Source organism: Carlito syrichta, unplaced genomic scaffold (assembly GCF_000164805.1).
Source record: "Carlito syrichta isolate Samal-C Ts95f unplaced genomic scaffold, Tarsius_syrichta-2.0.1 Scaffold132180, whole genome shotgun sequence".
NCBI classification, from domain to species: Eukaryota; Metazoa; Chordata; class Mammalia; order Primates; family Tarsiidae; genus Carlito; species Carlito syrichta.
This window is the reverse complement of record NW_007076276.1, coordinates 4370-15277: the sequence shown is the minus strand read 5'-3', so window position 1 is coordinate 15277 and position 10908 is coordinate 4370. Positions and strand designations below refer to the sequence as shown.

Sequence of the window (10908 nt, the reverse complement as noted above, 5' to 3'; positions counted from 1 at the left end):
AAAAAATCAGCCAGGCGTGGTAGCGCATACCTGTAATTCCGGCTACTTGGAAGGCTGAGGCGGAAGGATCGCCGGAGCCCAGCAGGTCGAGGCTGTGGTGGCTAGAAGCGGCCACTGCACTCCAGACTGGGTGACAGAGTGAGACTCCAACTCAAAAACAAAAAAAACAAACAAAAAACTCGGCTGGGCTTGGTGGCTCAGTCTGTAATCCCAGCACTTTGGGAGGGCGAGATGAGTGGATTGCCTAAGCCCATGGGTTTGAGACCCGCCTGGGCAACTTGACGAGACCTCATCTCTACAATAAATAAAAAATTAGCCGGGCACGGTAGCATGCACCTGTAGTTCCAGACACTTGGAAGGCTGAGGCGGAAGGACCGCCGGAGCCCAGCATGTCGAGGTTGCAGTGGCTGGGAGCGTGCCACTGCACTCCAGTCTGGGTGACGGACTGAGACTCCAACTCAAAAAAAAAACAACTCAAACACAAAATGTATATGTGTGTATGTACACATCTGAAATATAAAGGAGAAAAGGGCTGTCATATGTAATAAAGTCATTTGTATTTAAGTAAGTCAAAGCTGGGGTGCAGTTAAATGAGACAATGAGAAGGCAGCAGGTAAAATGTGTCTGGTGTTGGTGTTAGCCATGGGTAATAGGATTATTTTTCCCAGAATGGTGAACAATTTGTGGGAAAGTTCTGAGCAAATAAGACACAGTACCTGTGATTTACACAGTATCAGCATTCATGGGCAGCACAGTGGAAGTTAGGGCAAACACGTGCAGAGTCCCGGTCTCAGCCTGGTCCCACGTCCAGATGCCTCCTCTGTGAATGCTTGGCCGGTGTCTGAGCCTGTGGGATACAGGATGATACCTTGTGGTTTGGAAGTCACACACATGGCTGCATACCTGGGTTTGCTGCCTGTGTCTCCTGATCTTGGGACAACCAAAAAATATCCCTGCAGATTTCTAATGTTTCTGTGAGGGGGTGTGACTCCCTCAAGGGCCACTCTATAGCTCATGATCTGGGCACAGTCAGGCAGCAACCTGGCTCCTAAAACAGCTCTTGATGTATAATAAATAGAAATGTGAAAATATTTGTGTTAAGTGAATTGCCACTTCCTTCAAAAACTCCCCTTAAATAGTAGTAAAGATGCTTTAAAAAACATGTCAATCCATTAGATGAGAGAGGTTGATGGTTGGGGAAGCTGGGGATGCTGCCACAGCTGGGTAAGAGGCTGCACGGAGCCCCCTGAACTCAGTGTAAGGAGGACAGGCTGAAATCAAGGCAGGTGCTTGAACAGCTGACCTGTCGCTATCCCCAGAATGGCACTCAGGAGGCTTATTCTCTGGGAGAACTGAGCCACAGACATCAGACACCACTGAGTACAGTGGAGGATGGTGTGAAACCAGGGCCTGGCAGTGGCCCTAGTGAGTCCATCCTGCTGAGGAACCAGTACCCCTGCCTAGTGCTGGCACATGGCAGCCCATTGCAGAGTAGCCATTGGGCCAAGAGAAGTGGCCACAGACACCCCATGGCACCAACAGCTGCATTGACAGCCTCAGTTCACGAGAGCCACATGGAGCTTCCCGGCAGCCTCTTAGGATCTTTCTTTGAGGGTCAGGTGGACAGCCAAGGTCACCAAAATGTGAGGAAAGACCAGAACAAACAGAGAAGAGGGCCTGGAGGGACCACACAAGAGCTGTAAGAATCCTGTCGTTAGTTTCGGGAGGCTGTTTAGGAAGGAAGAGTAGGATGCCAGCAGAAAGGAATATCCAGAGAGCCAGAGAGTGCCTCTAGAAATATTAGGTCAGCAGAAAGTTGAAAAAAATCATAGAAGGGCTAGAATGGGTTGAGGAAGTCTCAGAAAATAGAGCAAAAAAGGGTGGGGGCAGATTAGAAAACTGAGTGGTCATCCAGAGGTGGCTCTGGCCACTGCAGGTTGGGAGGAAGGGGGAACCGTGCATGAGGTGAACTGAGGGATATGGCTTGAGTCCTCAGACTGGTGGGCCACGGGGCATCCAGCCCAGAGCATGAAGACCTTCAGAGCAAGTCGGGCTAAGCAAGTGCTCCGAAAGTGTTTAGTGAAGCAAGTCCCATGGGGGGCTCAGGCCGTGATCAGGGCAGCACCTGCCTTCAAACAGCTCTCCAGGGCCGGGTCTCCCGTGGTTGAGGATGAGGAGGTGGCATACCCTGTGGCAGACAGAACCAGGAGCCCAGATACTGATGGCTTGTAGGGCGAATGTGCAAGCAAACCTTAAGTAATGGTGCTTTCCAATGGTGCAGGTACTGGTATGTGTCTAGGGAGTGTGTGACTCAGGTCGGCCAAGAGGCAGCCCATGCTGGGATTAGGTGAACAAGAGAGTTACTGAAAACAGAGCCTGAGCTGGTGGGTGAGATGGGGAGGAAGGAGGGGTGGGTGCCCACGGGCAGTCGTTGACAGGGACCTTTGGTGCTAACAAGGCCCTGGTGCAGGCATGGCAGTGGGCCTGGAAGGGGGCAACTGGCCTTCACAGGGGCCCTTGCTTTTTTCACCAAACATTTCACTTAGAAGCAAAAGATGTTTAGACAGAAGGACAAAATAAACAGTGCGTTGAGAAAGTGCTAGTGAATAGTCTCCCTGCTGATACTCACACAGGGTGGGGTGGCCAGGGTCCCCTGCCAGGCCTCTGCACCCTGCCTCTCCCCCCCCCACACCGTGGCTCCATCCCATTCCAGCTCATGGTTCTGGTCTGGTCCTCTCTGCCTCCCATCCCTTCCCGCCCTGTCAAATCCCTGCCGCCCCTAGCTGGGATAATCACCCTCTTTGAAACCTTCCAGGCCAGTGGCCTCCTCCCTTGGTCCTGACACCTGTCCCTTCTCTGAAAGCCCACACTCCCTTCTGGAGCTGCATGCTGGGGCCAGGAGGGCTCCACCTGGCTGGTGGCCATGTGTTACTGGGGCTGAGACACTCGGCTGACTATGCTTAGAGAACACGGCTGCTGTTTGTGAGCCTGCCATTTTCGAGGGTGAAGCTGTTTGGGCGTAGTCAAACCCACTCCTCCCAGCGTCCACTGAAAATCCTGCTCTGGCACTCCACGGACAGCGGGGGCAGGGCGTGGGGGCCAGCTGCGTGGAGGAGCTCAGGGCACCGTGACTGTGGCTCCTCCGCTTCTGCCAGCAGAGACTTGCTTCTGAGGTCAGTGACTGAGGTCCAAGGGCTGGCATCTTGCTGGGTGAGCACGAGGCAGCCTCGGTCACCCAGCCTGCGAGGTGGGGAAGGCCTGCCCCAAGCCCAGCTGTGGGTGGTGCTCCCGAGGGTGGGAATGGCGGTGTCCGCACCGTGTTCTTAATGCCAGATCTGCTGGTGGCCAGTTCGGTCTCTGGACTTCTCCCAGTGTCCCTTTCTCTCCCCTTCCTTGCCCCTAGCGGCTGCTCCCTGCGGGCCTGGGTCACAGTGCCACCTAGGGGTGGCTGGGTGGCAGGGCAGCTCTTTGTGGGGAACGGGACTGGGGAGTCCTGGGGAGCTGGGGCCTCCATGTCCAGTGCCTACCTGCTTGACTGAATACGGCTGACAGTAGCCGTCACGGGGACACCCACCCACAGCCTCCAGAAGTCCGTTTCCAGCACCGTCCTCTTGGGTCTGTCTTGTGGGAGCTACAGCCACCAGGGCCAAAGGGAGCGAGCATGAGCCAGACACTTCTCCTTGTGCTTCCGTTTGACAGAAAATTCTAGGGGCTTCCACCCAAATGATAAGAAGCAAGACGACAGTTGGGGAGGAGGGGTGCAGGCCTGAGTGCAGCTTCTTACTGAAGAGTGTCTTGTTTCACTTGGGAATATGCAGAAGACACTCCCCCCTCGCTTTTTAAAACTGTGTAAATGCACACAGCACAGAAGTGAACACTGCAGCCTCGTGTACATCGGTGACATCAGTGCATTCACACTGTCGTGCGCCCGTCATTGCTCATCACCCGGGCCGCGGACCAGGGCTGCCTGCGCGCCCTCGGCAGTGCGTCAGTATCCGTCCTTCCTGCCTGGACGTCCTGGTGGTGTCGTGTGGGCTTTCCGTGCGGCTTTCTTCCACTTTCCGGCTGGCTAGTCATGTGGCACATCCTTCTGTGACCTCGTTGGCCACTGGTGTGTCTTATTTGGGGAAGTGTCTGTCCTTTGCCCTTTGTGAAAAACATAACTTCCATTTTGTTTTTCTCCCAGATGATTGCTTTTCAGTCCTACCGGACACGGCTCCCTGCATGGGGCAGCACTGCAGGATGGAGTGGGGTGGGGGCTTGGTCCCTCTGGCTGCCCAGGCTGGATTCCAGACGATCTTGCCTTGGGTGGCACCGCCACATTTTGTAGCCTGACATGCAGCTTGGGAAGCAGCTAGGTGTCGAAGACCCTTGCTTCAGAAATGGCCTTTTACTGTTCTCATGGCAGACCTCTCAGTGGCTTTGCCCTTAGACACGCATCTGGGGCAGTTCTTGCAGAGGGTGGGCTGCATGTGCCGCAGCCCTTTTTAGCACAAAGCAAGGACCTGAGAGAGGCTGCCCATTTTATTTTATTTTATTTATTTTTGAGTTGGAGTCTCACTCTGTTGCCCAGGCTGGAGTGCAGTGGTACTCTCGGCTACTCCAGCATCAACCTGCTATGCTCCGGTGATCCTTCTGCCTCAGCCTTCCAAGTAGCCAGAATTACAGGTGCACACTACCACTCCTGGCTAATTTTTGATTCATTGTAGAGATAAGGTCTCGCCAAGTTGCCCGGGCTGATCTCGAACCTGTGGGCTCAGGCAATCCACTCGCCTCAGCCTCTCCAAGTGCTGGAATTACAGGCTGAGCCACCGAGCCCTGCCAAAGCTACCCATTTTAAAATCAGGATGTTTGGGGTTTTTCTTGTTGTAGTTGAGTTGTAGGAGTTTTTTTAAAAAATAGATTCTGTGTATCAGTCCCTAACGCGGTGTATAATTTGCAAATATCTACTTCCATTCTCTGGGTTGCATTTTTCACTCTGTTGACAGTGTCCTTTGATGCATGAGAACCAGGTTTTGATGTGCAGTTAGGAGTTGGCCAGGCAGAAGGATGGTATGGGTGGAAGCAGTGATGCCTAAGAAGGGTGCCACAGGCACAGACGCTGTGTGGTCAGCTGGCAGGGTAGATTCCACACACAGAGAGGCAAACACAGAGACACAGACTCAAATGGACACACACATACAGACACGTAGAGAGACACAGACACAGAGAGACACAGACACACATAGCCCAACACACACAGATACAGATGGACTCAATTGGACTCACACAGACACACCCTCTCTGGGAGAGCATCACTTATGTTTTAAAAAATGCCCATTTCCAAATCCCTTGGAGCAAATACTATAAAAGGCAAGAAACCAACTGACTTTAAGATGTGGAGAGGAACTGAGCCCTAAAGGTTAGAAGCTTTTGGGAGGTTCCCATGAGGCCCATATACTAGGGTAAGATGTTACATATAAATTGAATGTCCAGCACTGTCTGCCCCCACCAATTTCTCTTGGACTGACCTTTCCCCATAAACGTGTAAAGAAGTAAAAGCTAAAGACATAGTCAGCATGGCTTTTCCAGAGAGCTCCCCCGAGAAACAGTATTTAGAAATTACTTCACCTGGCCAGGTGCAATGGCTCACGCCTATAATCCTAGCACTTTGGGAGGCTGAGGTGAGTGGTTTGGTTCAAGATCCGTCTGGGCAACTTGGTGAGACCTTGTCACCACAATAAATAAATAAATCAGCCAGGCGTGGTGGCGCATGGCTATGGTTCCAGTTACTTGGAAGGCTGAGGCGGAAGGATCAACTGAGCCCAGCAGGTCGAGGCTACAGAGGCCAGGTGTGTGCCACTGCACTCCAGCCTGGGTGACAGAGTAAGACTGACTCAAAAAAAAAAAAAAGAAATTACTTCACCCTCCACAGTGCTTCTAGCACGCTCCACTTGTCAGTACCTGGGGGCTACAGAGCCCAGGAACTTGGAAATACATTAGCCTTTGATAGCTCAGCTTCAGAATTCACAGGAAGTAGGTCAGAGTGGAGATAAGCTGCTCCCCTCTGGGCTTGCTGGCCTTTACGCCCTCCCCTTGGCTCAAGCTCTCTGCAGGACTCTGCCCAGGGCCTTGCAACCAGCAGGGCTGCGGGTGGGGGGGGCGGGCAGGCTGACCTGACAGGCCGTGTGGCCCAGTGCTCTGACCCCATTCCGATTTGCTCCTCATGGCCCTTGTGGAAGTGGCTGGTCCGGGTCATTTGCTGGAGTCACAGGAATGCCCAAGGCAGGCAGTCCCCCCTCCTTCACCTGCTAAGCAACAAACGCCTTGCTCCATGGTCCCTGGTGTGGCTCTCAGCCTAGGGAGGCTGGTTGGAGCCTTGTCTCTGTGGGCTCTGTCTCTCTAGGGGTGGCTTTGCCCTCAGCCCCCTCTGCTTACCTGCAGGGATTGACTATAAGACAACCACCATCCTGCTGGACGGCCGGCGCGTCAAGTTGGAGCTCTGGTGAGTCCAGCAACAGTGCTTAAACTACAGGGTGGGACGCAGATGGGGACAGCAGAAACCCTTCTAGAAGCAGAAAGCGTCCTGTTTATGCATCCCTGGGAATAGCCATTCAGACTGATCTGTTTAAATTGGAATGGATTTTGCTCCATGATGCAAAAACCAAGTCTGGGCATTTTGTTTAGTAGATCCCAGCTCCCTTTTGCCTGTAAAGACCTATTTCCACAGTGGCCGTAGCCCCTTCCCTCGCCTCTTACTGGGCTTCATGTTGAAGAGCTTTCCCAGAACTTCAAAGTTGAGACGTGAATTCCCACAGGCGCAGGTTCCCCCCCACCTGGCAGGATAGCCTCCTGGGGTCCTGGGCACGCGAGCAAATGCTCATTCACCAGGCAGAGGCTGGCCCTTGTGCTGCCCACCGGCTAGATCGGCGGTGGCTGGTGTGGTCTGTGCAGAGGATGCCTCTGAGCACTGCCTATGGGCACCCGTCTCTGCTGAGGCCTAGGGGAGGGCGAGGTAGAAGGTGAGCTTCGCAGTGTCCTGACCCCTGTGTGTTTCAGGGACACGTCGGGCCAGGGCAGGTTCTGCACCATCTTCAGGTCATACTCCAGGGGTGCTCAGGTAAGACCCGCACACTGCTGTTTCCATCATGGGTGGTCCCAGCTCGTGCTGCATGGGCTGCTGTCCTGTTGGACTCCCAAGCGCTTTACTCCTGCTTGGGGACATCAGAGGTCCCCTAACAGTGCATCCTTGTTTGGGGAGGGCGCATCTTCCTGTGGCCCCCCTGGGCTTGGGAGCCTCCCTCCCTGAGGCCCTTGTGCCAAGGGGCCTTGGTGACACAGAAGGGTGCCCTGGGCCCCAGTGTGCCTTCTCCCACTATCCTGGAGAGGCTGTAGCTGTTCTCATGGCGACGGCCAGCAGGCTGCATTTGGGTCTGTGCGGCCACTGCAGTGTCCTGTGCTATGGACAGGCAGCTCAGTCATCTGGCTTGCTGGAGCCAAAGACAGCTCCCGCATCTGCCCCGAACACCAGATACTGAGTTACCAGTCAGTGGGGTGGGGACTGGCCTCCAGGGATGGCCAGAGCTGGATGATAACTCATTCTGTGTGGGCTGGAGAGATGGGCACAAGCGGGGGAGAAACTGTCTTGGGGGAGGTGGGTGGGCAGTGTCACTGTAACCTGGGGCCAAGTGCAGTGGCATGCCTGGGCATGCTGCTGCTGGCGAGCCCGGAGTGTCCCTGTCGAGAGACTTAGGGCAGGTGGAAACAGCCCAGAGCTGAGCTGGAGTAATTGGTCTCTGAGGGATGTGGCGGAAAGTCCCCATGGTGAAGCCTGCTCTGCTGGCTGGGAAAGCTTTACAAAAACTGTTCTGGAATGACTGGCGTGCTGCTCTGCAAAGTGTGGGTTGGAAAACTCAGAATCGCACCTCTGCCACGGGTACCCCTGGGGGCACTCCCTGGCAGCCTGACTGAGAGGATGCTTGGCCTCTATGGCCCTGGCCTGGTGTCCCCAGGCTGCCGGGACCCTTTTCCTGCCAAGGGAGCTTATACTGGGCCCCACCCACCAGCTAGGCCAGATGCATCACTAACCTGTTTGTACCAGGTCTCCGAGCCTACGGGTTCTCAAATGGCTGCAGGGTAGTGCTTGTGATGGGCTTGGAAAACATCAGCTCTGCACCAACTGGCTTATCAAGGGCAGGGAGGGAAGCAATGTTTGTGAACACCAGGCTGTGGTCCTTCCCGCTACTCCTGTGAGGAGGGGGTGACGTTGTTGGGGGTGTGTTGTGGGGGACAGTACCAGTTCAGTGTGATGGGTGTCACTGCCTGCTTTTGTCTGGCAACTTGAGAAACCCACTGGGTGCTAAGTGCTTGCCTAGGAGCCGAGACCCTCCATCCAGGCCCCTGGGCGACTCCTGGGTCTGTGTTGTAGGGGATCCTCCTGGTGTATGACATCACCAACCGCTGGTCCTTCGATGGCATTGACCGCTGGATCAAGGAGATCGATGAGGTAGGTGTAGGCAGGGCGAAGGACCTGGATCCCAGCCCAAGGGCCCCAGGCCTCTGCACTACCGCCTCAGCCCCTGTCTGGGTTTGCTGACCACTGTGGCCGCACAGCAGCCGATGAGTGGGGCTTGGGACGGGGAGAGCTGACAGGGCCCACACTGGAAGGGCCTGTGCCCTGCGGGGACTGAGCCCTGGGCTCTGCCTTCCAGCCTCACTCCAAAAGAGTTGGTGCCAGCCTGGCCCCCCAACTCCCACAGCCCCCACCTGCCACAGAGTCCAGACAGCAGGGGGTGTCCCACATATGTGCCTCTGCTGAGCTCTGTGCCCCCCCCCAAGCACGCGCCTGGGGTCCCCCGGATCCTGGTGGGAAACCGGCTGCACCTGGCCTTCAAGCGGCAAGTCCCAACAGAGCAGGCACGTGCATATGCAGAGAAGAACTGCATGACCTTCTTTGAGGTCAGCCCGCTGTGCAACTTCAATGTGGTGGAGTCCTTCACCGAGTTGTCGCGCATTGTGCTCATGCGGCATGGCATGGAGAAGATCTGGAGGCCCAATCGAGGTACGGGGTGCCCGAGGGTGTGGGCCCTGCCATCCCTGTTCCTGAGGGGCTGCCCTGAGCACAGAGGATGATGGGGTGGGTCACCAAGTACACCCCGTGGCCGTGCACAGTGACATTGGTGGGTGGAGCCAGGTGGCGTGGGACAAGCAGCAATAGGATGGAGCAACGGCAGCAGCTTTGGCCTTGGGGAGCCTCTAGGAACTGCAGCTACCCCAGCCACCAGCCAGGCTCAATGTCAGGAGGGCAGCAACTGCCACCTCACCTAATACTGCCGCGCTGAGGTTCCCAAGCCCTACATGCGCTGGGGAGGCCTGGCATGTTGGTGTGGACTGGGTGGCTACACACTGCTTGTGCTGTCTGGAGCTAGAGTCCTCCTGCTGGTCACCTGGGTCTGTTGTACAGCTTTGCGGCATCCTGTCTGTACCACATCAGCACCAGCTTCCTGAGCAGAGACCCACACCCCAGTGTTGGCCTCACCCTCGGGGCAACGGTGCCATAGGCCTTGCGGTGCCTCCCAACAGGGTTTGCTGCTGGGTGGGGGGCTCGTGCCTCACAGTCTTCCTCAAGGTAAAGCCAGGGAGCGGAGCATCCAGAGCCTCCTGCTCACAGGGAGCCGTAAGGAGCCTGCCATGCATGGATGGTGGGGTCCAGCTCCCCTCCATAAGGGCGCCTCTGCACATGGGTCAGGCTGCATGGTGTCAAGATCCAATCAGAGTTGTGGCAGAGGCTGTCAGAGTGGCCCAGAAGGAAGAGTCAGTGCGCATGGCCCGCACGCGCCCCGGGGTTGCTGGTTTTGCCAAGGAGCTGGGCAGGCTGGCCTCCCGAAGTGAGGCCCCAGGGCCCTTGTCAGTGTGTGCCTGACTCTAGGAAAAAGGCAGGAGGTGGGACGCCCAGTAGATGCTCAAGTGCCAGGCAGTGGGGGGAGGGACACCCCTGAGGAGCCCCCTGGGGACACCACTAGGAGTGTCAGAACTTCCTGCCAACCGTCTCTCGTGCTGTCTGGTGGCAAGAGGGCCGCCTGTTATCCAGGGCACCCTGCCTGGGCCTCCTGCCCCTTGGCGCCGTCTGACACTGCCTACTGTCCTCCCTGCAGTGTTCAGCCTGCAGGACCTGTGCTGCCGTGCCATCGTATCCTGCACGCCCGTGCACCTCATCGACAAGCTCCCGCTGCCTGTCACCATCAAGAGCCACCTCAAGTCCTTCTCCATGGCCAATGGCATGAACGCCGTTATGATGCATGGCCGCTCCTACTCGCTGGCCAGCGGGGCGGGGGCCAGCAGTACCAAGGGCAGCAGCCTCAAGAGGTCCAAGTCCATCCGCCCACCCCAGAGCCCACCCCAGAACTGCTCGAGGGGCAACTGCAAGATCTCCTAGTGCCATGGCAGCACAGCTGCAGACTCTGGGAGGCTGGGAGTGGGGGTGCGCCTGCCAGATGCAGGGCCCATGCCGAAGGTCTCTGACCACAGCCTTGCCTCCTCGCACTGAGTGTGGGAGGAGCGTGCACGGAGTGTGCCGTGGTGGCTGGTGCTTTAGGAGTCTTGGTGGAAAGTTGCGGCTTCCATGCTGCCCAGGCTCTCCACATTCTCATCTCGAGAGGACACTCCACCTGTTTTGTACCTTGGTGGGGCCTTCAAGGAAGCCTGGCTGCAGCCACGGGGAGTGCCCGCCCTCCCCACGGCCATGTTGAGGAAGTGTGGGGGAGGAGTTCCGTCAGAGCTGCACAGGCAGGTGCTCCTTCTGAAGCCCCGGCAGGGACCTCAGCCCCAGGCTCCTGCAGCCTTCTCTGGGTATCATCCCTGTGCAACAGAGCCCAGGCAGCCTCAGGGGAGGGGAGAAGTGGGTGCGCCCAAGCCCACTCTTGTGGCTCT

General features: G+C 56.4%; 1 protein-coding gene across 2 annotated transcripts in view; it reads left to right on the top strand.

The window, feature by feature from the left end:
• The window catches only part of RAB40C (RAB40C, member RAS oncogene family), a 24838-nt gene extending 14424 nt beyond the window's left edge, over positions 1-10414 (top strand). The window contains exons 2-6 of one of the 2 annotated variants that reach the window (XM_008049331.1): positions 6424-6484; positions 7039-7099; positions 8408-8485; positions 8875-9040; positions 10134-10414. In XM_008049331.1, coding sequence (XP_008047522.1) covers positions 6424-6484; positions 7039-7099; positions 8408-8485; positions 8875-9040; positions 10134-10414 — 647 coding nt within the window. Of the gene's footprint in view, positions 1-6423; positions 6485-7038; positions 7100-8407; positions 8486-8817; positions 9041-10133 lie in introns of both variants that reach the window. The other variant, XM_008049330.1, reaches the window with a different exon arrangement.
• The last annotated feature ends 494 nt before the right edge of the window (positions 10415-10908 follow it).